Source organism: Lipophrys pholis, assembly GCF_963383615.2.
Source record: "Lipophrys pholis genome assembly, chromosome: 11".
Lineage (NCBI taxonomy): Eukaryota > Metazoa > Chordata > Actinopteri > Blenniiformes > Blenniidae > Lipophrys > Lipophrys pholis.
The window spans coordinates 26,262,760-26,290,652 of record NC_137631.1 but is presented as its reverse complement, the minus strand read 5'-3'; the positions used below and the strand labels follow the sequence as shown (position 1 = coordinate 26,290,652).

General features: G+C 42.2%; 2 protein-coding genes across 2 annotated transcripts; one reads left to right on the top strand and one right to left on the bottom strand.

Moving 5' to 3' along the window:
• The first annotated feature begins 17 nt into the window (after positions 1 to 17).
• On the top strand, positions 18 to 12,788 carry ttc38 (tetratricopeptide repeat domain 38). The gene is made up of 15 exons (XM_080475307.1): positions 18 to 179; positions 1,011 to 1,088; positions 1,166 to 1,247; positions 2,309 to 2,480; positions 3,834 to 4,007; positions 4,460 to 4,535; positions 5,299 to 5,418; positions 5,536 to 5,595; positions 5,801 to 5,839; positions 6,364 to 6,445; positions 7,688 to 7,853; positions 10,350 to 10,509; positions 11,001 to 11,074; positions 11,374 to 11,475; positions 11,554 to 12,788. The coding sequence occupies exons 1-14, from the start codon at positions 150 to 152 to the stop codon at positions 11,459 to 11,461; spliced, it is 1,401 nt and encodes a 466-aa protein (XP_080331433.1). The 5' UTR covers positions 18 to 149; the 3' UTR covers positions 11,462 to 11,475; positions 11,554 to 12,788.
• tspan33b (tetraspanin 33b) lies at positions 11,742 to 27,276 on the bottom strand. Its single transcript, XM_080475309.1, has 8 exons — positions 27,070 to 27,276; positions 24,100 to 24,157; positions 22,128 to 22,255; positions 21,900 to 21,974; positions 19,194 to 19,289; positions 18,649 to 18,777; positions 14,493 to 14,654; positions 11,742 to 12,539 (listed from the first exon to the last, which is right to left on the bottom strand). The coding sequence occupies exons 1-8, from the start codon at positions 27,163 to 27,165 to the stop codon at positions 12,471 to 12,473; spliced, it is 813 nt and encodes a 270-aa protein (XP_080331435.1). The 5' UTR covers positions 27,166 to 27,276; the 3' UTR covers positions 11,742 to 12,470.
• Positions 27,277 to 27,893: the final 617 nt, after the last annotated feature.

The window sequence follows — 27,893 nt, the reverse complement described above, 5'->3', positions numbered from 1 at the left end:
ACGCCTTTTGCACATGCACATATTCTGAAGTGAAACCATAAAACCGTGACATCCTGTCCGCGTCTTTGTGGGTTTTTCCCTTAACTTGACGCACCTTTGCGCCTCGGCGGCCGCAGTCTGGAACGTAAAGTTTGGAGTCTGCAGGAGATATGAACGCTTCAAGTTTCAGGGATTGTCAGGTGAGAGATGAGCTGAGAATACCTCTTTAACGGGGTGGTTTTTTTTAAAGCTCTGTGTGAAGATGATCAGCTGGTTTACTTGTTGCTGTTGCGTAATTCTATGGCTCCATATGCGTAAAGTCTTCCTGTTTGGGTTCTGTTATTTTTGCGCAGCCTGGTTGGTAATAAAGAGCCAGAGTCGCAAAAAAAAAAAAAAAAAAAACATCCATAGATTTATCTCCAGCTGTGCAGTCCTTTGTACGTGAGTGCGGTTGGGTTTGGTTTGCAGCAGCAGGGGCGCATCCAGAGAATTTGTAGTGAACCGAGACTGAAACCCGGGGTGGGTGGCACACAGAACTGCAGTTCTTTGATATTTACACTTATAAATCAATTTTTCTTTTTAAATATTGAGTTTATGTCTTCATTCCTTCGTCTTGCTTTGCAGGCTGAGTGAATTCTTCCTATTTGCAAAGAGGATGAATACAATTTCTGTATTTTTAACGTCAGTATTAAATTCCTTCTGTATCTCTAAAGTGCAGTTATTAGTAATTTATCATGATCCTAAGCAGCTTCAGTTGTACTGCTAATAAAATAAAAAAAAGTATGGAAATAGTGAAGCAGGAGGTAAAAGGTTGAGTCTTCTACTTCCTGTCGTAATAGTAGTTCCAGCTTTGCGTTTTAATTACTTTTTTATAAATGAACTTTATAAGCCACTCACCTTTAGGAATTGAAGGATTTGAAACGAGGTCTAGTCGACATGCAGGAGGGAAAACTTCTCCGTGGCAACGTGTGTGTGTGTGTGTGTGTGTGAATGTGAACTTTAATACATTGCTGGTTCTGGCATCCCAACAGGCATGGAGAGCAGAGGGCCTCACTTTGTCCACCAGCAGCAATGAGGCGTGCAAACTCTACGATGCAATCCTCACGCAGGTCGTCTGCCTGAAACTCACTTTAAAGTTTCTCTTTTTGATCCCATGCATCTGATCTCTGATGTGTTTACCTTGCAGTATGTGAAATGGCGCAACGATGAAACCCTGGGAGGACTGGAGGGATGCATCTCTGCTATCCAGGCAGCCGATCCCAACTTTGGTAAAAATAAATAAATAATGAACTCCTCCGACGGGGGAAGAAATCGGTGCTTCATTTTCACACTACAAAAAAATATATAAACAGAGCAGAGGTCAGCTGCTCCTTTCATTGTCAGCATAAATGCATAATTTTCTTTTCAAATGTTGACGTTCGTGCACGATCAGCAATTAGTGTTGCTCTCAAAAGGTTCCAGCCTCCTTTTTTTTTAAAATGGATCTGCTGAAAAGAAAAATAAATCACATTCCTCCATCCTCCCCACGTCCATACGAACCTGGACTAAAGATTTAATTGAATGAAACGCATCAATGAGCCAGCTGAGATATAAGAGCTGGAAGTAACAAATAATAGAAAATAACCAGAATTATGTTTTGATCTGAGTGTTGTTGTTTTTTTAAAACATTAACTTAAAGTGTAGTTTTCACACTGTAATCTACTTTTAAAATCACAAGTGGATTTCAGTTTAGTCCTTTAAAAGAAAAAATCTTGCTTTTATGTGTTTGTTTATCGTCATGTGATTCAAACACGAGGCCAGAACCGGCCCGCCAGAGGCTCCGATCCAGACGCCACACCACCGCCAAGAAAAGAAAACATTGAATTTTTAACACCGCTCAAGAGTAGTGGACACAACGTAAACAACATATACTCTGCGCCAGAACAAATAAAATCTTTAAAGTTCAAATTTAAAGGTTATTCGGCTGTTATTTTACCCTCTAAGTTGCTCTGTGTGTGAAACCTGAAGTTATGCGTGTTTGACACCTCAGATTTTATTGTTTCTCTAAGAAATTTGAATGTTTATACAGGCGAATTGAACTGGATCCCTGCTATTGACAACATTTATTTGTTTACTTGTAATTCAGTACAACAGTAGTATGGCTACAACTGCGAGAAAGTACCGAGAAAGTAAGTCAGTAGTTATCTTAAGCGTTTCTTTGTCTCAGCAGGAAAGTTCCAAGATCATGTGATTTTTCAGTTTATTGCCGAGGGAAAGTCCATAAAGGAAAGAGTCAGTGTTTTTTTTTTTTTTAAAGAATTTTTAATGACTGCTGTTCTATGTCTGGCAGTTATGGGTAATGTGATCAGTACGGGTCTGGAGCTGGTGGCCACGGGGCGCTCCCCCCGGCTGGACGCCCGTCTGGCCGCCGCCGTGAGCCGGACCGTGGAGCTCGCCAGCAGCCAGGATATTTCTCCCCGGGAGCGGCTGCACGTCAAAGCCATGGAGCTTTTCTCACGTGGGTAAGATCAGAAACACACAGGCCAGACAGAGGGATTTAACAGGAGGAGCAGGGGAACAATTCTCACCATGAAAATAACCCCGGGCGGTGGGGGTTTTATTTCCCGGAGGGGAAGGCGGGGCCTCCCCGGGGGCACCGTCGGAAGGAGGAAATAAATCTTGGTTGGTAAATTCCTTTGCCCAGCGTGACGTTTCCCATTTAATATTTGAGAGGAATTTGCGATAAGAAGAAATAAGTGGAGATTAAAACTCCTAATTATCACATTTTAACTACTGAGTTTATTGTAACTGTGATGGCGGCAAATTAAAATGATGAAATGAGCTTCACCTTAAAGCACCAAGAGAAACATTTGCAGACTATTTAATGACGTAAGAATTATTTTTAATGCCTATTTTCCAACAAAAACTTACAATTAAAAAAAATAAAGAAAAACTTTCATATTTGCAGCGGCCTGAACTTTCTTTTAAATATTTCTACGTTTACCACATTAAACACAAACACCAGGAATGTGTGCACATTTCAAACACCATCACCACATTGTAGTGGACTTTATTATCACTCCACCATCAAGTGATTTTCAAACTTCCCTTAATGTTGAAATAATAAAAAAAACAGTGCAATTTCTGAGTGAATTTGGTGCAGAACAAATGTTCCTGGACAATAATGATATTAAATACACTGCGATAACGAGAGGATTAGTTAGATAATGAATGAATACAGTATAAATTGACTTTAGCCGTCGGTGTGGGGATTGCATGTTCTCCCTGCTCGAATCCCACAGTCTTTAAACATGCATCTGAGATTAATTGGCTTGGACTAGTTCGATAATGTGTAAAAAATGTTATTTATTATATCAGGCGGAAGATGGCAGCTCATCGTAGAAACAGCAGAGAGAGACAATTCAATTATCCAAATGATCAAAATGACGTGAAACATCACGTTTGTTCACATTGAACACAAACACAGAAATAGTATATAATAATGGGAAATTTAAAAAAAGAATGATTCCGTTTGAATATAACTTTAAAAAAACAAAAAACCTTGTTATACATCAGGTGATCTTCATTCATTCCCCGAGCAGCTTATTGTCTGTATCTAAATTTCACCCGGTCTGAAGAGTCCTATTTGTATTTTATCAGCAGCGTCCTATTTCCCCCACAGTGTTGTCACATATACTTTGTTTCTGGATATTGTCTTGGAGGGATACTTCTGATCCCCTCACAAAGCGTATTGAGCTCTCTTGATTCTCGTGGTTCGCTCATTCTGCATCCCGGAGCTGTGCCTGTTTTTTTTTTTTTTTTTTTTTTTTTTATATATATATATATATATATATATATATTTATTTTTCTTGTAGGAATTTTCCAAAAGCCTGCGGAGTGTGGGAAGACATCCTGGTTGATCATCCCACTGATCTGTTGGCCCTCAAGTTTTCACACGATGGTTACTTCTACATGGGAGCCCAAATACCGCTGAGGGACTCTGTGGCCAGGGTGCTGCCCCACTGGAAACCACACATGCCTTTGTACAGGTAGTGGAGAATGTGACTGTTTATAGGGCTTTATTAAGAGTGTCATCTGAGGACAGCTCAGCATTATGATTTTGCATTAATTAAAATGTTGTTTCGTGGTGAAATGGTTCAGGGCGTTAAGGAGGACTTCACTGTTCTTATTTCAAAAACGTTATCCTTTCTGTTTTTCCGTGCTTTGTGTATACCTTTTTAGGTGTTAGTGTATTGTACATATAATGGGAGTGCATGGCTGCATATAGCTGTAATACATTCAGTGCACAACACATAAACTCTGTCATCAGCAGCCGCAGTCACTTTACAAAGAGCCGCAGTGTCATATTGACCACTTCTCTATTCACTTCTCTGCACCTTTTTTTATCATCTTACATAAAATGCATAGATGAATAAAAGTTCTTTCAGTCTGACGCTTTTATAATAAAACGTTTTTCTTTTTTTTTTCTTCCTCCTGTCAGCTATCTAAAAGGATTGTACTCCTTTGGTCTCATGGAGACTCGCTTCTATGACCAAGCTGAGAAAGTGGCCATGGAGGTGAGAGATTTTTTTTTTTTCCCTCCATTATATTCTGTTGCACACACACTTTCGCCATTATTGTGGCGGGGTGTTCCAGTTCTGTTTGGGTCACTTCAATTCTGCAAGTAATTTGCTGTCAAAAAAAACCAACAATAACAAGCAGCTCATCTCGACCTTCGGCAGCCCGACTCTTCAGGGCTGAAACGCTTAATGCATACAGAGGAGCCGGGTTTAAAAAAAAACAAAAGAAACAAAGGTTGAGGGGGTCACTTGAAGGCAAATTGTGGAACAAAATGAAAGATGGTAGCAGAGAGTTTTGGCGTGCAATCATTTTTGAAATGTCGTATTACGATGCTGAGAAACAGGGATTTCTCTTGGATGACTCCCTCTTGTTTTAAAGGGCTCATATTAGGCAAAAGTCACTTTCTACTGGTTTTCCAACAGTGATAATCGTCCCCATACCTGTGAATGACGCCCCGGAAGTGAAGAAAATCTGTCCTCTCTCTCCCTGGCTTGATTCAGTTCTTAAAAAGTGTGTCGCTCCAACGAGCCAATCAGAAATCAAACCCTATATAGGCAGCTCTGCCCTGGCTCCTGGCACCACGGGAGGAAGTACTTCCTCCCCTCGCCGAGACGGGCATGTGTGGGCGGAGCCAGTGAGCCAATATTCAAAAGGTTGAAAATCAAGGAAAAGCAATAAACTTTGAATGCAACGTTCCTGACCAACGTGAAAGTGTTGAAAAGATGTATACTATAACCCCTTCCAACTCCCGATGTGCAGGGTCTCGCCCTGACCCCCAATGATGCGTGGTCCGTCCACTCCGTAGCCCACGTGTGTGAAATGAAGGCGGAGTTGGACAAGGGCTTAAAGTTCATGGAGAGTAGAGAGAACGACTGGCAGGTACCACTTTTTTTTTCTTTTTTTTTTCCTGATGGATCCATTTGAGTAACCTTGTGAAGCACCGCTGCATTAAAGCCGAAATAGCCTCAGGAAAAGATCTGTAATGTTTAATTCCAGGTATGCGATATGCTGGCCGGTCACAACTATTGGCACTGGGCTCTATACTTCATCGAGAAGGTAAAGACCATAATGAGGTTGTTTTTTTTTTTTTTTCAGTCGAGCGAGTAGTTGGCAGTAGTGGAACTCGTATTTATGATGTCGATTCCCCACGGGCAATTTCAAGGCTGGAGTTGATTATTTCTTTCCAGATTAATTTGTGTTTGCAAAGCGCTACTTATCAACCTCGCTCATTTTTCAAGTTGATATTTTCCCCGCCTCACAGGGGGAATACGAAGCCGCTCTGCAGATCTTCGACGATCAGGTTGGTTCTAAGTAAAAAAAAAAAAAAAACTAGTTTACGTCAAAACTTTGTTGATATATCTCTGAGAAATCCTTTCAAGAATCCTCCGTACACCGGGGACGCGGGCTAAAAGCAAAGTGTTGTGCTTGTCGAGAGTCAAGAGGGCAAGTGTGAGCAGATGGAAGTCAAATCCATACGAGGGATGTGAGAGCCGAGGAGCCACCCACTCCCATTTTCGGTGTCAACTGCCAGAGCTGATTATTTTTTCATTCAGACGCTCTAAAAATAGGAGAGGCATTCAGAAAGCGGAGCCCGCTGATGTCCTGTGCGTTTAACATGGACATTTCGTAATGTTACTTACCGCCGCTGTAAGTTTGAACACAACAGGAATTCTTGCATCACGTTCGCCGGCGTTTTCATGAATGTTTCAACGGGGCCGCGTCGGGGGAGTCCAACAAAACATACGTGTTTTTAAAATTTGATTCCTTCTGAAACGTGTCGTGACGTGACGGGGGGATAGTGAAAGTGGGCTGTGTCTCCCGAAGGTATTCAGACGCTGTAAAGCCTCAGGATCCATGTTGGACACTGTTGACGCCAGCTCGATGCTCTGCAGGCTGGAAATGGAAGGTAAGATGGGGGGAAGTTCAACAAGCCTGCGGGCTTTTCGCAGGTTTTCGGAAAGTGGCGCTCGTCTTGAGGAAATACCGCAACGGCGTGTTGCTAATGGGCTGACGGGCCGCTTTAACATGTAATTTACGACAATTCTCGCCCGCGTGGTCTGACGAGACACCGCTAATGAGGCGAGATAATCTCTGTTATCATACTTAATTAGTCTGTAACTCAACGTGCTCGAGGAGAAATGAGTATAATTACCAGGACCTCTTGCCACAGTTTCCTTTGTGTCTCTTGTTTTCCCGTATAAATTGGTGGCTTATTACCTTAAAAGAGAACGATACAATAGTTTTTTTATTTTATTTAGTTAATATACTATATTAAGACCTGGAAATAGATCTGAAAGTCGTGTGATAATCGGGTTCTCATAGTGAGTTCATGGTGTTTTGATGAAGTTTGGAGAAAACAGGAGCAACATGTAGGATGAGAAGCCGCAACTTTTTGAAAATGCTTGTTTCTGTGGAAAATTTTTGAGAACGACTCCTAAGGTAGAACTTTTCAAAAAAGGCCATTTAAATGTCCACGTCCGTGTTCTCACATTGTTACCGTTTACCTCTGTTTTTTGTAATGAAACCACACACACATACTAGCAAACAACAGCACCCACTAGTGGCCCAACATGAAAACTACAACGTTTTCAGTGTTTCCAATGTAAACGCACATCGTCTTCCAACGTTCCTGTGTCAACGTGAAACTTTTCTGAAGCACAAAAACTTGTTTTGACTTGAAAACGTTGTCGTGTGAACGTGGCCTGATGCTTCGGTTTCGTAGTAATGAGCCGTGGGAGGAGCAGGTGGAACCGGAGCAGGAGAGAGCAGCAACCAAAAGATCTAATCGGCTGAAGACGTTGGAGGCCGATCATGTTCAATCCAGCCTGTTCAAGACAGCTTCCAATATTTGGGCAGATTTTGACAACTGTCAAAAACCCCAGATGCAGAAAATCGTGCAAATCAAATACATTTTCATGGTATTTTGAACCGTACGTCATTTTTGTAAACTTAATATTTTTTGTGAAGATAATTTTCACACTAGACCATCATATTGTAATAATGCACTAAAACTACAAGACACATTTGTTTTCTGTATTTATAGATTATTATGCCACCCTCTTGCTTGCCACCTGATTTCAGATCAATTCACGAGACTTTCTTTTTATTAGAACGGGTTCAAGTATATTCCTGTCGCTGCACTTTTCAGGCGTGTGTGTGAAGGAGCGATGGCAGGAGCTGCTCCAGGTCACCCGGCCTCACACCGAGGATCACGTGACCTTGTTTAATGACCTGCACTTCCTCATGGTGTCGCTGGGAGCGAAGGAGAGCGCCACATCCCGGCGTCTGCTGGAGGGCCTCCAGGAATTGGCTGAGTGAGTCCTGCGCCGTTTCTTCCCCCTCACTGCACGCCTCCTCGCCCACCTTACGTAAGAGCGGCTTATGTAAAAGCGAGACCAGAAACGCGGCTCGGCGTGGGATGCGAGATGGAGAGAGGGTTGGGAGTCGGGGGGGGGGGGGGGGGGGGGGGGGGAGAGGAGGAGGAGGAGGAGGGCCCTCGTCCCGCCGAAGCAGCTGCCGTCTCTGTGGAGGTCTGTGGTCGAAGTGTACTGACCACGAACAGCCTGCGCGCGCCACATAACAGCTGCCATTTAAAGAAAGGAAAAGATGGCCTTGAAGATGTCGTGTTGTTCTAAATATGTTCTAAGTATTTTTTTTTACAATTTCCTCCAAAAATCTGGCTCCAAAGTCCACCTCACATTTAAAAACAAAACAAAAAAAACAACAACAACAACCCAGAGAACGACTGCAGTTTGGACTCTTTTGAACTGAACGTCGCTCTTCCTTTCAGAGGTCAATAAAACAATGGAGAAAATAAACCAGCCTGCAGATTTATCTGATCATTTCTCTATTTAGGGCCCGATTTAATAAAATGCTGAATTGCAGTTCGTCTCGCGTTCTGACATCTTGTGCAAACAGAAGCTTTTCAATGACGGTTTTATTTGAGTGTCAAACAGACTTTTCATCTTGAGTGGGCAGGACCGGTAAAATAGTGCCACGAAAACCTTTTTTTTTAAAATGTAAACTTAAAGTTTTCCTTTGTTGCGGCGCAGAGTGGGACGGAGCTCTCGGCCCCCCCACAGGCACAAAATGAAATGTGATACCATGGAGTCCGACGTGATGGTGGAGGAAGTACCCCAACATGTCGGAGCAATAAAGGAGGTCATGTCAGACGTGATCTTTGGTGTGGAACATTTGTAAATCAGCTTAAACACACTGTCGCCCATTTTATTTTTATACATGCAAACTAGCAGAAGAAGCATCGAGTGTGATGCATCATCTCATCCTTTTTTTGTTGGTTTTCCAAACCCATGGCAGACAAACTAGATAAAGGCAGAGAGGTCAAGTTGAGATCCTCTGGACATGTGCTGAGGAGAGATACTTCATGTTTTGGACGAAGGATGTTGGCGCTGGAGCTTCCAGGACAGGGGACAGAAAGGCCTCAGAGAAGGTTTCATGGATGGCGGCTTGCCGTACCGCCCACGTTCCGCCCACGTGGACATTTTCGAATAATAAAAAAAAATAGTGTAAAATTTTGCCAAGTCTGTTGGAGATTATTTGGTATGACTTCAGTGGCGGCTGGTCAATAGAGGGCGCCGGGGCTCTGGACCTGCAGGTCAGGTTCAACTTTCTCCAGTTTAGTTATTTTTATATGCACACAAACAGGAATGTGTTCGGAATTTTTGCAACGGGGTCCAGATTTGTTAATGTTTTTAAATGTTTAGATATGCTCATATTTATTAATGACAGAAAATCTAACCGCTTAAAAAAAAAAAAAACTGTTTATTTTGCACCTTTCTTTTTTAGGTTTCTTTCAAAGCATTATAAAATGAATGGCGTGTTGTTTGAAAATATACCTGATATACATTTTGTTTCCCCTAAACTCAGACTAACAAAGCATATTCATTTTCAAAAAGAGACTAATTAAGCATCTGCTTGTATTTGTTTGCTAGTATGTTAATAAAAGAGTCTTAATAAGTCTCTCTATTCACGAGCTGTTTAAAAGAACTATGATGTTTCGCCACTAGGGGGCCTCTCTCAATCTAAAAAAGGCAAGATTGTTGTAAATGTGGTTTATAAACGTACTGTATTTAAATTAAGTTAACACTGGCTGAAATCGAATAATAATGAAGAGCCCCACTTAAGAAATTTCTCTCCAGCCGCCACTGATTTCCATCCTTGTGGACGAGGTGTAACAGCAGAGGAGGTGGAGGATTGTGAAAGCTGAAGGCAGAAGAGAGTCCGAAAGATTAACGCGAGTCTGCAACGAGCCCAATAGGCACGGAGAGAACATGCAAACTAAAAACCCGACGTGCACAAAGTCCACAGTCCAACTGGGGATATTTTCCCTTCAGGTTTAATCCCACAGACAAAGACAAAATGAATTTGATGCAGATCTGCGATTCTTAATTCAGTCTGACCTCACAATTTTAGTTTTCTCAAAATCTGCCACGGCATAGCTTTTTTTTAAATTTACATTTATATGAAGTTTTCAAAACACATTAGTCTTTCACAGACTTTAAAGAGGGGAACTGTCTCTTAATTATTTGAAAAGAATCATGATTAAAAAGAAATTGCAGTGATTGAAACTCTAAATGACTTTATTAATACATACACACATTTTCAGAACTGAGGTTTTAGTAAGTGGGATTAACCAGAGAAAAAATGTAAAATAAGCTTGAGTTTCAATTATGAAATTCAGCATTCAACCAAAAATTATTTTAATGCAACTTTGTTGGCATTGACCCAGCGCATGAGGTAGAGATAACGCTTCTTCTTCTTCTTCTTCTTCTTCCTCTCCTCCTACTCAGGGAGCCGGGGGACAATCAGCAACACCAGCTGGCTCAGACTATGGGCATACCAATGTGTCAGGCCATGATAGACTACAACCAGGGCGATTACAAGCACGCTGTGGAGCGTCTGTACCCTCTACGCTACCGCATGGTGGACGTAGGCGGGAGCGATGCCCAGGTAACGTCTGCAGACATGAGTGAATACTCACAGGAAGCATGAAAAATTCAACAAAAAATCAAAATCAAAACCAAACCTTGGTTTGCTGTTTACAAGGTTCACAAGCTTTCAGCCTTGAGGCTTTGCTTTTTTTTTTTGGGGGGGGGGGGGGGTCATTGGTCATTGTATATTGTGTTGTTGTTTTTTTCACTTGAGTTTAAAAAGAGGAAGCGAGATCGAGCCAGAGGTGAAGGAGTCTGGTGTGTAAAAGCTACAGCCTTTCAGTCCAAGAAGACGACATGAGAACGTGCAGCAGCGGCGCAACGACACATGAATTATGAATCTTAGTGATGGATGCTGATGGACACTTTATGCATTTTATGTTTCTTTTTTTTTCTTTTTTTTTGTTGCCGTTCTCCGAGGTGCACGAGTGAACATGCAGTCCAACACAGAAAGATGATACGGCGTAGTGAGCGATTCTCACTAATGGCTTTGTGCACTTTTGTTTACAGAGGGACGTGTTCAATCAGCTGCTCATTCACGCAGCCATGAAATCGGATGATCAACACCACCGGAAACTGGGAAGGTGAAACGTCACACCCCTCAGATATTCACAGCTTTACATCTCATGTTTTGTATATGTGAGTCTGCTCGAGAGGTTGTGTTTGGAAGCTCTTGCATTATTCCAAACATTGGATTTCATCATCAGATCGTATAGCTGCTGCTGGGACTTCTGTCCGCCCTGCTTTTCTCTCGCTGTCTGTCTCCGCACAAGTCGTCGTCATGCTCCCATTATGTCTGCACCTCGCGTTGCACTTTCATTATTGATCTGCTTTGGCCTTTCAGCTCCTAATCTCGTTGAATCTGTGTTGTGAATTCCCCCAGATGTCTTCTGGTGGAGCGAGAAGCCGTGAGGCCCGACTCCCCTCTGACCCGTCGTTTGATGCAGAAAACTCTGGCTCTCCACGGCTAGCGGCGAATGGCAAGGTGCCCCCCCCCACCCCCCCACCCAAAATTAATAAAAACATCAAAGTGGGGTCGTAAACTGATGTGTTTGACTTTCAGATGCTTCACGCACCGGCAGGAACTTGGCACGGACACACAAGACAGCTGAAAACTTTTATGCCCTATCAGAAAACTCGATGTCCTTCAAGCATGAAGACCCAAAGTGTTCATTACGAAATAATCAGGAAATAATAAATAGCCACATGAGATGTATTAGAAAAAAATTAATAAAATACCCCTTCTCTGATGTTTTCACACCGTAATAGCTTTTTAATTGAACACTTTTCATTTTTATTTTCATTTTCCTGCTCCGCAGTCAAGACAAGTGACATTATGAACTAAAATGTGACTTAATGAATATATTTGGCACAATCACGTTACACATGGAAAAAAGAAAACAGCATTTAATAAAAAAAAATTTTTTAAAAATCAATTAATCTCGTATGACATGATATGAATACACTTTTTTCCATTTTCTTTAAAAATTATTCGGTACTGAAATATTTGTGATTCTGGGGGAACTATTTTTCACGTGACTGACTTGACATCAATGCTGAAGATATTTCTATGATTTTTTTTTTTTTTTTTTTTTTAATGCTACACTGCCAAAGTGCTGAATGTGAGTGGACACACCTGTTCAACATATAAACATAGAAAATGTCTGATTCAGTTGATTAAACTGGATTTTATTACCAAACTTGTCACATTTAAAAAATAAATACTTTCAAGGATTCAGTTTGATGTTGGTATAAATACAAACAAAAAAAAAAGCGTATTCAGAATGAACACCAGGCACTTTGCAAGTGAGTGACTGTAACAGTGTACGCCTGTGGGCCAACAGCACGTTACATCATCTACTCTTACGCTGCAGTGATACGGTGGCGGTACACAAAGACGTCCTTGCACATGTCAGAGGAGTTGAATGAAGCGCTGCGAGTTGTTTTCTTCCCTTCTCCTCCCCTGTGTCGGGCCCGCGCTCACAACACTGAGGTAATCTCGTCTCGGATCTGAGAGATCAGGATCTGGGACAGCACAATGCCTGCAATCTGGAGGACAGCAGCAGCCACTTTAGATTAGAGAACAGACTCCCAGCAACTGTACGGCCCGTACCGAGCATCCCAAGGTCCCTCACAAGGGTGCTGCAGTGCTCATTTGCCAGCGGAACTTTATAAGCATGATTATAAGATTTTTCCTGTCAATCATAAGGCCCGTTCTACAAAACGACTGTGGAAGATTTTGGGGCATTTCACTGTATTTTACACCAGAAGGTTTCATTAAAAATTGGCTTTGTGTTGAAATTGTAGTTATTGTCAGGGTTATTCTGGTACTAGTTTACTAGTTCAGCACACCTGAGGTGAAACTGGGCCCTGGGGGATAACCTGGGTCAGAACCACCAGACGCTACAATCTTGATTTTTCGGTGATTTTCGAAAGTCGTCTTTGTGTAACCGTCTGCAATATTTTATTTATTTTTAATCTACGATTAATTTGATGTTTTTACAATTTGCTTGGCGGTTTGGTGGCCGGCTCGCCGCCTCCCGGAGGCCGGTTTTGGGACACGGGCTTTCTGGTTGACAACCCTTCACCCAGATTGTGCAGTTCTTTGGTTCAATCCCCAGGAGTGACAGGGTGAATTTAAAACTTGCCAACTCTGTGGTTCCAATTTCCAACTGGCAGGGGAATTTGCAGTTCAGTGTGGATTGATTCACTGCAGCAAAGATTCCAGATTCCACTTTTTTCACTTCGCTTCTCGTGGTTATTGTAAAAAAGTCTTGTCAATTGTCACACGAGAACAAATTTATTGTGTCATTATTTTACTCGTGTGGCCCGGTGGAGATCAAACGTCGCCGCTGAATTAAAACGGCTTTGACAGCACTGCTATAAAAGTGGAATCGCGAAGCGTTCTTCACACAAAGACGATACACACATTTGGTGGCAAACACAGCCGAAGCCGAGGCTTTTCAATAATTAATAGTTTGAGTTAAATGTGGTCCGTTACACAGACAGATCCAATTATGGTGTTTACCGAGGATATGCCAGACTAAAAGAAGAGAACTTCCATCGTCAGATTTGCTGCACATCAGAGCTGCACGAGCACTAATGCAATTGTTTTTTTTTTTTTTTAGAAGACTGAGACTCTGTGGGCGATTCACACTCGAGGAGAATCACCGGGGAGCCAATCAGAGATGAGACTGAACGCGATCAGGCCGCACGCTGCACGAGAACGTCACCTGAATCATTTTGATAAGCAAGTGGATTAATTATTAGGAGGCAGCTAATTAGATTTCATGGTTAATCAAACAGACCGACTTGTGCAAATTGACACCACTTAGTGCTTTGGGATTTAAGTCTCAGGATCATCTCTCACAACATGCGATCACATTATATCATCACAGGCAGATTTCAACCTTGGTTGCAGATTAACCTGCTCTTTCGCTCTAGAGCGGTCTTATAAATGAATAATGTGCAGTTAAAGTTTCATTGTCCCACTGTGCCTAGTTATTGCTGTCTAGGTAAAAACCTCCATCTTAAATCACTTCTCTTCCAGTGGCCTCACATTAACCTGACGCCTCATGATGGTTTCCTGGAGAATTTGACTTTTGATTTGATTTTTCTTTCCTTTTTCTGCTTTTTGTACAAAGACAAAAGGAGCTTGGGCAGAAAAAGCTGTTGGACGCTCGCAGACTTGACGTTTCTATGTGGGCTGCTTCAAGCAAGGTACAGGGTCCTGATTGATAAAGTGTTTCCTGGGTGGTTTTGTGTCCAAACTCACTCTGTAAATTTGCCTTTGAGGAAGCAGATGGTGTCAATATGTCGATCGCTTAATGCTCAATCCAGTGGGCCTCCAGTTGATACCTGTATTGACTGGCGCTTGTGTCTGTGAGCTTATTTAAGACAAAGCTATAGAGTCATCTTGGCGCCGAAGGGTCTGAGGTTGGCTGTGGCAAAAACGCTGTGGCCAATTAGAGTTGAGGTGATTAAGCGCATGCGTGACGTTACCTGAGGCAAGGCCAGACCCAAGGCGAGGGCCCCGACCAGCAACAGATGGGACTCGATCCACATCACTGCTTTATCTGCGCAGCCCACCGGGTAGATCGACTTGTTGGCCTCAAGGTATTTCTGGGTTTGAACCCCGAAGCCACACATAGTATTGACCACTGTCTGTGCAGCACATGGACAAAGAGGAAAAACAGAGACAAAAATTAGTGTGATGATCTTCATCACCTCATAAACTCAAACTTTTTAGCATGTCCTCCGCCACTTTGCACAACTGTTAATATCGTGGCTGCAAACAGTAAAACGTAAAACGACTTGGAGGCAGTTTTTTTTTTCAATGCAGTTACAGGATGCTACCAGCAGGTTGCAGCACTTCATCAAGTCCTGCGCTATTTAATTATTTCTTCCCCCCCCCCACCACTTCTTTCAGCCATGAAGAAAAAGGTTGCTATGATGTGTTTTCAGTGTAGCATGATGTTTAATCAATATAAACGTGATGCCTTTACATAAAACCTTCAGTTTTCTTTGTCAGTGGTGGCCTTCAAGCTGAACTGCTGCCTCCAAGATGTGAGATTAGACTGTGATATGGTGTGCATCTTTGTGTGAGGGCACATGCATGTATTCATGCATGTATGAGCACTGTATTTACATATATACAGTTTGTGGGCTTGCATACATCCTCATCTGCACATGTCTCAGTTTTATGCATAAGGATCATTGCTTCCGTGGGGAAAAAATTAAATAAAATCGTAAAACCTTCAGGACCTGAAATTTGAAGACGGGAAATCATCACTGCCAACGTTGCAACAAAGCCTGATAATGTTACTACAGGCAATCATTCACTTAGCATAACAATTGTGGGTACTGTGTGATGTATGATGGATAAGACCGTTACATTCCTGTCGTTTGGCTGATATTCAGTCCGGCTTCATTTTACAGCTTATTCCCATGGCGATAGTGTTATTCTGCACCTTTTTTTTTTTCTCTTCTTTCTACCAAGATGCAAATCATCTCTTGGGTTCAGCAGATGACTCACTCAAGACATTCAAAGTCACACCACAGTCATTGTGTCTGAGCTTCACGGGGACGGAGCCGGTCAGTCATTACGAGACCAGTCTTGTGTCTGTCAGCCTCCTGAACCCCGAGGAAAAGAAAGCCGTACCGCAGCAGTTTGTACCTGCATGTGTCTGTCGCCTCCGGGCAAAAGAACCACTGCAGCTGTTTTCGACAAAACTTGTGTACAGATCCAGTGTCAGAATAATCAAAACGCTGTTTGACACAGTCAAACAAGACGGGCTGTGTATTTGTCTGTCACAGAGATAATTAGGAGGGATATTTTATTTCACTGTAGTTCTTCTAATTAAAAATGAAAAGACACGGTGGATCTGTAAGATGAGCTGCCTCGTTGATGACGTTTTCCTCTGATGGGGGGAACGTGTGGAAGCACTTTTTCAAAGACCAAAATGTCGATCTTTCAAACTTTTTTTTCTGTCATTGGACACACACCGCTGCAGCTGTGTTGACGCGACTCACAATATTTGATCAAAAGTGCCTCTTGATGTCGCCTGAGAAGCAGGTTATTGATGTTTTCAGTCTGAACTCTTGTTCTCCACATGTTGGTTCTACAAGCCAGTGATTAAAATAACCCTTTTTCTGGAGCGACCCACATTTATACCATTGCAAACGGGCAAAACCCCTCCCCACCACACTACATACATTTACAAAATAAAAGGCGAAGGAACCTCACAACGTGAAATACAGTCTCTTTGTTATGTTCTGCAGCGATGTGCTCCTTCTCTCCGAGGATAAACTCTTTGGGTCTACACACCGTCTCGGGGTGTTTGGTTGCAATTTCCAACGTTCACTCGCCAGTTTTTCACAGCAAAAGATGCATTCAGCTCTTATTTTTGCTTCTATGAAGTTGTATCGTACACTCTTATTTTTCTTTTTGACCGATTCATCTTTCTCTTTACGCTTTGGATTCTCGTTCCTTAATTTGCAAGCTTACCTTTGTGTATATTAGAGACACTATTAAATAATAGATATTTTTAAGATGTTTTTGAATAATTGATCCACTTTAGATGGAAAGGCGAAAGCTTGAGATTGTTGTGATGAATTAATTTTATCACAACAATCATGATCTTTGTGAATCCCATAGAGGTCAGGCCTGCTTTAAGTTATTTTCTTCCAATATGTGTCCATTATTGTCAACTTGTTTGCTTTTGCCCAAATGAAACGTCTCAATTACGTTGGAAAAAGAGAGATTATAGGTTCGTAAACTTTTCTATGCAGGTTCAGAACTAAAGGAGAACAAAGTAATCTCTTTCTCTGACTTATTAGTGGCTTTACATCAGTCAGTATTTTGGAAGCCGCCCTTTTATGAAGAATTGTTTTAATGCTGATCGTGTAATTATTATTATTATTATTTTTTCAAAAAATTTTAGTTTATGTAAGTGTACAAAGGTAGAACAGAAAACAACAGGAGTGCAGTAAGACACGGCGTGATCTGAGCAGCATTTCAAAGAAAAAAAGAATTAATTCAGAAAATGCAGATTTTTAAAGTTTGAGTCTGTCGCTTGCCCGTGCAGCTGTACTGATGTTAATTAACAAACTTTGATCAAATGTGTCACTGATCTCAACAACGGAGCAAGTTAATGATGGATAGTGACGATGTTTCCAGCTTCAACCCTGCTAAATTAGCTCTGATTAAGCAGAGAATACTGTTTTCCTGAGTTATTGTTTTCATTGCATGTGGAAGCTCATTTGCTTTTTCACATGGGACACATGCTGGAGTCAGAGTGAAGTTTAAACTTTGTGCAAATGGTGTTACTTTTAATCATTTTGCGGCTTCATTTGTCAGAAAAATATTTTTAATTGTAGCATTTTGCAAGCTGCCCTTTCATGAATAATTGTTTTAATGTAGAACGTGTAATCATCAGCTAATTTATGAATGGATAGTTTATGTGTGTGTTCGGGTTGGGGGGGGGGGGGGCACATCTTGATTATAATCCAAATGGAGACTTGGTTGGTGAAGTGCTGATGAAAGTAGATCTGCTTTACACATGTGCTTAAGCAGAAAACCTGGAGACAAAGATGTGAATTTGACTCATCTAATGACTGCACATTAATCTTTTTATAGTGAAAATTTAGCCAGACGCACCTCCATGTAGAAGTGTTAAACGCTGACTCTAATTATCAGTTTTTTGTGAAACGTTAACGCCTCGTTGGAAAAAAGAAAATTGTAAGAGCAGGAGTGTAGCAGAAGTAAGGCATAGAGCAGAGGTTTACAACCTTGGGGAAGAGGGTTAGGGCCACTGTGAAACTTTAAAAGTCAGAATTCTGAGTTTATAAGTCAGAATTGTGAGAAAAAAGTCTGAAGTCAGTTTTTTCTGGCGGTAATCCTCTTCCTTAGTCGCCTTTATGACCAACAGAGCCATTTGTTTTTGTGATTTTCCACAAAACACATTTAATCCTTGAAATGAGGCTGAGACAGCTTCTAAAGTTTCATACACAGTACATAGAGAGTTTTGAAACACGGACAAAAATTATATTTTATGTTGCGTTTATGAAGTTTCAATTATAATTTAGGATGGGAAACATTTCATGACATTTTCAGCTGTTTTTTTTTACTGATTTTAGAGGTTTCACCTTTCTTTTTCTTCTCCTTCTTCTCACTTTTTAACTAAAAACTAAATTTTAACAATTTCGCTCTCTTTTAAGCAGTTGTTGCATGTTTTTCCCTAATTTTTAAGCTATTTTTCAATTTAGTAAAACATGAGGTTAGCAAGCAGGATTTTAAACGTTGCCTTTTACGCCTGCTGATGCAGCTTTATTGATGTGATTCTCAGGTTTTGAGTCAATGTTGAAAAAAATTGTTCCAATGTTCGAATATTCCATTATATTCTCTCTCTTTAGTCACGGTTCAGATATTAGAAGCACTTCAGAGGACGAGGACCTGATGAGGGCTCTTCTCCTTATGAACTATTTTCTTTTCATGCTCAACAGCTTTTCTTAGTTTTCTTTTACACAAGGGGACACCTCTCGACGATGCTCCAGCAGGAGACTGTGTTAGTTTTGCGCTGCTTTCAAGCGGTGAATGCGGAGGTTTTGCATGCAAACATTTCACCATGATGTGTGTTGAGACGGGGGGAAAACGGACCTCTCCGGGAACTGGGGTGCAGCAGGAGTAAGGCACGGCGCAGCGCTCTGAGCTCGGGTTCTCGTGTGTGCAATTAAAGTAGAGGTTCCAGGACCAGTCGGTGTAGTTATTCCACCCACAGCACTTGAACTGAGAGGAGAAAAAAAAAAAGCAAAGGGGAGAGTCCAGCACAGGTGTGTATATTTAGAAACATGGTCTGAGTCGGAGCTGTACATCCTGCCAGTCTGGGCTTCTCCCTTGGGAAAACCCGGGCTCTTAAGTGTGCCAGTATGCACAGATGGAAGGAGGAATATCACATGAGGAGACCCACCGTGTACAGGAACTGTATCTAACATGGAACCTCTCATGTGGAAAACCCTCACCAAAGCCCAGTGATAAATAAACATAACACTTACAGCTCTGAGGTCACTGGCTGTGGTTTGTTGGTTTAAAGCGCAGCCTCATTCAATAAACCACTAGCTGTGATCAATGTGAAGGCCCGTGTGATGTGGATGGCTACAGACAAAACTCAAGCCACACCAGATAAGTGGGATTGGCCAGAGCACCTCTTTCTGGATGTAATCCATCAGGTTCTGCAGATCCAGGTCATCCCTGTAGTGAACAATGGCTTTCTTCACAAATTTCCCCAATGCGTCCTGCGTCTGCGAAAAGAGAAGATTTGCGCAGAAAAAAAAAAAAAAAGAAAAATTCTTTAATATCAGCCCTTTCACATTTTAAAAAATTATGTCCGTTAAGTTTTAATAACTTCATTTGAATAGCCAGAGGAGAACTATCTACAAATGTCTTTATGGCTCGGCTGTTAAGGTGCTCAGTGACATGGTGAAGCCTCCCAGGTTTTTCTGGCTCAGTTAATTACTCGGGGTCCATTTATGGAGAGAGTGTCTTTTTGTGAAACGTCCGTTGGGCAGACGCTTTGGAAATCCTGTCTGAGCTCAGGATGGATCATATCGGGGATCATTTCAAATCCAAGTTAAAACGCTTTCCGAGAAGTTGTCAGGCTTGTATTTATGCTTAATCGGGTGGTTTTAATCATACTATAATTGTCATTTTCATACACAGGAGTTATGTATTGTTGTGCTGCACAGCTTATGTATTTTTTATTAATGGCCACCAAGGGATGCATGCTACAAAATTAGTTTTTAGGCCGTAAAAAGATATACTGTGCAGCATTAGTGTTTTCATTGCGTATTCCATGCCCGTGTATCTGTCTCTATAAAGCTGAGCAAATAATATTACACGTCTAAAGGGGACATATGCTGTCATCTTATTTGCATCGTGTATGCACACTGTGGGATGTATCAAAGCTATAGACAGCTGCAGAAGAAGAACTGCAGGAGTGAAGCATGCATAATGAAAAATAAGAAATCCCACTTATGCTTTTGAAATCAATACATGCGATGAACACAAAACTCTGCATCTCCAGTGGATTACAGCATGAATTTGTTGCTTTATTGCGGGGATTCTCTCGCACGAGGTGAATGAACAAAATGTCACTTGAAGCGTGAATGCACTGATTTGATTGAATATCAATTACGTAATGAGGATTTCAAATGAATTCTCACCAATTCAAACTGTGCGTTTAGGCCCATTTGTTTCTCAGCTCTCATTGTTCATCAAATTTTTTTTATCAAATCTTCATTGTTTTTCAGCGTTGGTGAATCTTTGCATTGCTAATATTTAGCTTTTCTGTCATTTCGTCCCTTTTAAGGGAGTGAAAACAATGGTTAGAGTGACTGAGTCCAGATGTAAGATATGTTAATAAAAGCACTGTGCGCTAATAAGCAGTTGAACTTTAAAATTTCATCTTGCTCCAAATGACTGGGTGGTTTGCTGAAGGCTCCGTGAGACGTTCATTTTGCAGACCGTGTTGGAACAGGTTATGTTGACAGATACTCCGAGCTCTATCAAAATAGCCCGGATATTTATCCCGAGGGGATTTTTTATTACTAAACCGTGCGAGGATTTGCACCCCCACGAATCCCTCCCTTCCACGTGGTGCAGCTTGCTTGTGGGCTTTGGAGCCCACTGTCACACTATGTCATTAGCGGCAAAGTCTCCTTCAAGGGATCTGTTGAAATGGAACATTTAGTTCCACTTTGAAGTGCCGAAGCATTTGAATCATTTAGCGGGGAAGGATGCTGGGAGGGTTGTTAAACTGCTCTGTTTAGCAGCAGGCAGTCCGAGCGCTGACAAGGGAACACAAGGGAGAGGAGGGCAGAGGTATCGTCAGGCACCTCGCCACCTCACGTGGATGTCAGGGGCCGGGTGTTGTGCTGTTGTTCCCACAGGAGCCTTAATGGGATATTACTCAAGGAGATAAGTGGATGTTAGAAGAGGGAGCTTTCCAATCTCTGCAGGCTCTAAATCAATCACCGGAGTCATAATTGGGGCTATGAGATATACAGTACATAGGCATGTGTATATATATGCGAATTTATTCAATTTTATTATGTGTGAGGTGATAATGAGGCTTTTCATCGCCCTTCAATACTTCAAAATTATTTATCATCCACAAACTGGTAATGATTTGCCGAGAACAAGGAGGCTCAAGTAACATCCAGGCAACAAATAGTTCTGCAAGGAAACCGTCGGTGTATTCAATGTCGTTCTTTGTCTACAGCAACTCCTCTGAAGGACGGAACATTTCAGCAAGCTCGATTTCACTTTGAATCCAGCGATGGGGCATTGCCGTAACACCCTGAACCACAATAAAACCTGATTGAATGGCTGCTCGTGTTTTTCACCCTATTCAAACTTTGTTTGATGTCACGGCGTCCTCGCATCGTAACTATACCGGGAGGAAAAAACTTGTTCGAATCGCTACAGAGAGACGAGCTCATGTTTCTTTTTCTTCAGTCAGTCCACGAAACCAGCCAGACACATTTGCAGGGTTTATAGACAGCGACACTGACACTGATTTCCACTGGAAACCCGTAGTGTGCACCTTTCTCATTTTCTCTGTGCATGCTGTGCTGTGCTGCAACCCCCCCCCCCACACACACACACACACACACACCCCTGGGGGGGCCAGTGGGCCCATTTGTACATTGAGATACCCGCCTTATTAGGTTGTATACAATGTAGTTTAGAAAATGTGCAGAATGTGCCAAAAGCAGGGGCAGAATATACTAAATCAATGTTGCTCAGGGTCGATGTCGGTGTCACTGTGGAGGAGAACTGGAGACCAAATGTGACCTTTCAGTAGCCTCATATTATAGAGTAACTCGGCCATAGCGTACGATCGCAGATACCTGATCGGAGTAAAAGAATCCCAGAATTGCTATGGCGAGCTGGGTGAGGAAGACCAGTGTCAGGCTGAAGGAGAACTAGGATAGGGAAAAGAGGGAAATGTTAAACTTTTATCTGATTTAACAGGACAGAAGTGAAGTGGTTGACTGTGGTGCCTGAAGATGTACAGCCTTGGCTTTGGATGCAGTGTAATCAGCCAGTATTAGTAATGAGTACGTCAGGGCTATTACTGTCTTGAGGAGGCGAATGTTCTCTCTGAGGGCTCCGATGCAGCCACAGAAAGTGATGAAGAACATGACCACCCCCACCACAATTAGGATGACAGCCGGGTCGATCAGGAACGTGTCCCGCACCGTATCTGGCGGAGAGACGGGAAAACAGCATCTGTTTAGGTAGCTGCCCACCTTCAGCCCTTCCCCGCTCCTTCTCTCCCCTCATTCCACATCATCATTTGAATTAATTCCATCCCAAATGCCGTTTTCTATTTCACATTGTCCCCACCTACACTAGCTGTCTCCACTCTCTGAACTCACCGATGATTTAATGAGGATTATGTGAGATGCAGCAGCGTAATCAGCGAGTGCTAAGCTCAGGTTAATCTTTTTTGTGCACTGCATCAACTGCACATCACAAATTAAAGGTAAAAATCAGGAGGCCAGGTAAACTGAGGATAACGTCAGAACCCAGCAGTACCAACCGTGACGGCTCCACAGATGCGCAGCTGAATCAGGTCGCGTGATGTTGAAGCAACGTGATGCCATGTTAGGCACTTCCTGTCGTTTGGGTGGGATGGGTATAGACGCATAATCTGATTGATTCATCCCAGAATAAAATTGGTTTCTTTCTGCCATTTCTCAATCAAGCTCTAAGACCAGAGGCGGCGTACGTTTTTTTGTTTGTTTTTAATTTAACCAGATCGGGCATGAGAGATCACATCAATTGCTTCCTGTTAAATCTAGAATAGAATTTCAAATCCTTCTTTTAACCTATACAGCTCATAACAACCAGGCTCCATCATTCTTAGGTTTTCTAAAAGTAGAATGGGAAGCAGAGCTATCACGTTCCTCCCATGTGGAACCAGGTTCAGTTGGGGAGGCTGAGATTAGTCTCTACTTTTAAGGTGAGGTTTAAAACTTTTCTATTTAATAAAGCTTACAGTTAGAGCTGATTCAGGCCCCCCCGGACCATTTTCTAATGAAGCCGTTAGAGGTTTAGACAGCTTCTCTGCTTCCTCACTCACCATGTTTCACCAGTTCATGTCACTGGCTGCTCTCTGGTTCTGTCCTTTTCTCTCTTTCTGTCCCTTCACCTCTGAGTCTGGTTCTGCGGGTTTCTTTCTGTTTAAAAGGGAGTTTTCGCCTTTCCACCATCTCCTCCGCTCGTTTATGTGGAATTGTTGGTTTTTCTTTGTGAAAGTGCCGTGAAATGACCGTGTTGTTTTTGGCGCGACAGAAATAAAATTGAATTGGATTTCACACCAGACTGTTTTCTGAGAGCTGCTCGGTGCTGTAGTAGTCGGCAGTCTCTCACCTCATCGTGAGAAAAACATGGGTTCAAATCCAGACTGTTTTTTTTTTTCCCCGTATGTGCTAGGTAGGTGCTTTGGTTTCCTCCGACAGCCCAAGAAAGAATGCATGTTAGTTTAACTGGTGATCCTAAATCACCAGTAGCTGTGGGTGTGAGTGTGTCTCTGGACTGGTGAACTGTCCTGGGTGTACCCTGCTATAGAAGATGGATGGATGAGTTTTGTTGTCACCAGCTGTTCACATTTACAGTTAACCCCTTATAGATCAATCCTCCTGCTTACAGACATTAAAGCTAATTCACAAGTAGTAGACTGGGTAAAATACATAAATACATTATAAATAATTGTATTTTAAAACCCAAGTGAAGCAGCAGGAAGCTACATTGAGAGTTTCCCTCCTAAATAATTTAAGAAGACATTTAAATATTTAGCTTGGTGAGCCAAAAGCAATAAAATAATTATTAGGGTGAGCTGGTGAGAAGCTGGAAAGGTCCTATGAATAGGCCTGCAACTGTCATTTCTGTTCATTTTAGCTTATTTAAATCACATTCAGTTTGAAAATTCAGTTTTTTATGGGAAAATAAATAACAAAAAATATATGATTTCTTGTCAAATTATTCTGAAAGCAAGCATGCTTTGAACAGGAATACAATTAAATGTGCAGGTAGTACACATACCTGTAGCTTTCTGTACTTTAGCATAAACCCCAACAGCAACAATCAACAAGGAGAAAACCTGTAGAGAAGAAAAATAAATATCAGTACAGCATTAAATTCCTTGTTTTTATTGCATATTCTGGCTCGCTGCAAGACTCATCAACATTGTGTTGTAAAAGAAAACTCCCGTCAGGTACTTCTAAGTTTGCCTTCTCGTCTTCGCAAAGCCAATAACAAGCATCAGCTCTGAAATTCATCCGGATTTATCCTTCATTTTAACTCACAGAAGAAATAAAAATCTTGTTGCGAAGCAAGTCTGTTTCTTCCAGTCTGTCAGCCATGACAGGTGTGATTAGATTAGGGATTTTAAGCCTTTCTCAGGTGCTGAGTATTCAGAGCACCTGCAGCCATGTGTTCACGATCAACAGGATTTCAACAGGAAGGGAAAAAAAACATCAACAAACCAACAAAACATACAGATTGTCCAAGTTTGGAGGGTGTTAACGCTAAACTCAAGGAATCATGTTCAGTCCACTTGATATTTCTCTGTGTAGCAGAACTCCCATGGTTGAAAACGTCTTTCTTTCACTTTCGACCATGAATGATCTCATTTCTGGAGAGAAACCTTGACCTTGGTTTTAAGAATTGTGGTTATTATCCACTGAAGTGTGTGCGTGCGTGCGTGCGTGCATGCGTGCGTGCGTGCGTGCGTGCGTGCGTGTGCTACTTCACTCTAACAGGTTTTACACAATAGAACAAGTCGAATTACAGTTTCCAGCTGATTGCTTTGTCAACACAACTCCCCTTCCTTCATTTGATTGTTTTTCCTCCCCGGTATATCGTAGGCTGTTATTCCCAGCCTTCGGATTCTTAGGAAAGATTCCCTCCTCAATAATTTGATGTTACAGCAAACTGTGCTTCTGTCTACATCTGTTTTGTTTCATCGAAAAACTTTGTATGGCATCTCTGGTGGTCCTATTACGTGGAACGACTTGCAATTGAAGTGGTTTTCTATTTTATTTGACCGTCCTTCATGTTCAAGCCATATCTTATATACTGAGATGTGAAGAGTTGGACTAAAATGGTATATTTTACCAGTTTGGAATAGACGATCTGCCTTCAGAAGACAATCCCTGCCAAAACACAATAGGCGGATGATGCACATTTTCCTTGGATCAACTTTTTTTTTTTTCAAGGTTTTTTTTTCAAGCATTTTTTTTTCTTTTCTTCTTTAACTTAGGTATTGTCTGTTGTGTATTAGTGTGTGTGTATGTGTGTACCTTCGGCTCTGAGTTCTCCATAGTGTGTGCCTATGTGCGCACGGGTGGCAGTGTGCATTTGCAACAGGAGACACACTTACACGGTAAATGTATTCCAGCTCTGTTTTCAGGCTTTTCAAAAGGATGAATCGGGCTTCTCCCGGCGGATTGTGTGCGGAGGTGAAAGCCAGCTGAACTGAGCCATGGGGACACAGGGACAAAGGCCTGATGGATTAGGGCTGCAGTGTTCACTTCTGAGCCGGCGTCTGATAAACAAAGTCAACACAGGCTGCTGTGTGTGGCTGCTGGGGATGCAGTTTATTGCTGATTGGCTCTAAACACAGTAAGAGTGCGGTACAGTGTTTGCACCCTCACTGTTTTGGATGAATAGGGTATATAACGGAGGTGTACGGTCTTGGCGGAGTTACACAAGTGATCTGTGTGTTCAAGTTGGACTGCGGGAGGAAAGTGGAGGGAGTCCTAATGATCTGTTTGTGTGAACGCGGACGGAGGTCTATAAAGGCTTGATGGATGGTCTTAATGGCCACATCACAGTCTCACCTTTACCTTTTTATCTCTTCTTATGAACAGTCCAGGGTCTGTTTATTAACTCACGACCAATTATATGTGTTTTGATATTATGTATAACCCCCCCCCCAAAAAAAATCCACACAGATTAATTTCCAACACGAGTCCACACAGTGTTGAACGCAGTAGAAACCTGTTCAACCACGTTACCTATGTATTCATTAAGTTTATCTTTTAATCCCGCATTTCATAGAGTTACGTTTTTTTTTTCTTCCCCCAGTTGCTACGGGAATGACATCCATCATCAATACTGTATATGTGGATGATGCAAGTAGTAACGACGAAGCGCTGTGAGAAGGGAGCAGCTGAATAGACATTCCTCTTCACACACAACTGATATCAATCTCTTTGAAGAATGAGCTTGTGTATGGCTCAATGCCAACAAGCCATCCTCTAATATAAAGCTGTTTAACTATTCATCAAGTAGAGATGCGACGTGGGAGGAACTACTTTTGAGCAGCCTTGGAAAGTGAAAATGTGTGTCATTTATTTGTTTTCGATTCTATGCGGTGTCGTTTCAATTACTAACCCATCTTAATAACGCGTGAAGAAAAAAGAAGTTCAAAAGGAAATCGGAGCGTTTCCTCTCACCTCCCAAAGAAAAGGATCCCTGGTTGGGGGGGGGGGGGGGTTTCTGTGCCGAGTTTGCAGAATGAAAGATACGCCAAAGAATCGACTGTCACGTGTCGCCTCTTTTTCCCACTTCCACTACTCGCTGCAGTGATTCACTTCAAATCTGCGCCGTCATGTTGCGTAACAATCTCACCTCCACCACAACTTCCCAGTTCCACTTGGACACATACTAAAATTGGGGCTAGTACGCTCGCCAGATGTTTTATAGCTCAGTGTGACTCAGCTGATTTGATAAGAATGGGACCACTCAACATTTGCCAAAGTGACTTATGTGCAATGTGAGTGTCCATATATGTAGAACTGTAGTGAAATAGGAAGCAGTGGGAAGGCCGGGTGCCTTCGCCGTTTGGATACTGGCTGAATTATTGTTTTTCATGAATTATTTAAAAGCTATTTGTTTGCTGTATTTCTTTGGAGCCGCATTCTCTGGGATTCGGTGATTTGTACGCTGAAAATATTAAGGACCCGTTGTCTTCGCTGCCTGTGCTGCAGGAGGAGAAACTCGACTCACCCAAAACAGGAAGCTGAAAAAGAAGAGAAAATATCTGATCCAGGGGTTGACGAAGGAGAAAGTCTCAGCTCGGTTCAGGTTCTGCTTCCTGTCCATGGCTTGTCGGTGTTTTTACAGTCCCGAAGGTAAAGTCACAGTTGAGTTTTAGTTCAAAACAGGCCCCAGTTCCAGCCCCACCCTGTATGTACTCCGCCGCCATGTGAGTCTGTGAGCTGGCGGCAGTTTGCTGGCTGCTGGGGTTGGGGGTTAGGGTTGGGGTGGGGGTCGGTGTCAGTTCATGGGGCTGTGATGCTATACCCCACCATGCTGGCAGGACCCAGAACTGTCTATGTAGGCTGACGACTCACGTTACACACAAAATATGTGGGGCTGACTGCAGCTGAACGGCTCTACGGGCTTTGGGTGTATTGTCAGCCTGCTGTGAGTTTGCAGATCTTCTTTCACCTCTGCACTCTGTGCCTTGTCTTCATCTGTTATGTTACAGAGCCCACATCCTGTATTATGTTCCTCCGAGCACATTGCACTCTCGCTTCAATATTAATGTTTATGGCTTCTGAAAGGTTTGTGTTCTCCTCCATAAACTGCAGCTTCAAAGACCGACGTGCTCCTGCAGAGCGTAAAACACAACGACAGTTGACAAAGACTGGACATCTTCGAAGAGATAAATCTAATCGCATCAGGTGTTTGGTTTGTTTGTGTTTTCCCTGCGCTACATCTATTTGCATTTGGGATTGAATCTGTTGGATTTCAGCCAAATAATCTAATGAATCTGGAAAAGAAATATTGTCAGGCCACCTCGTCGATGATGAGATTTAGATGTAAAG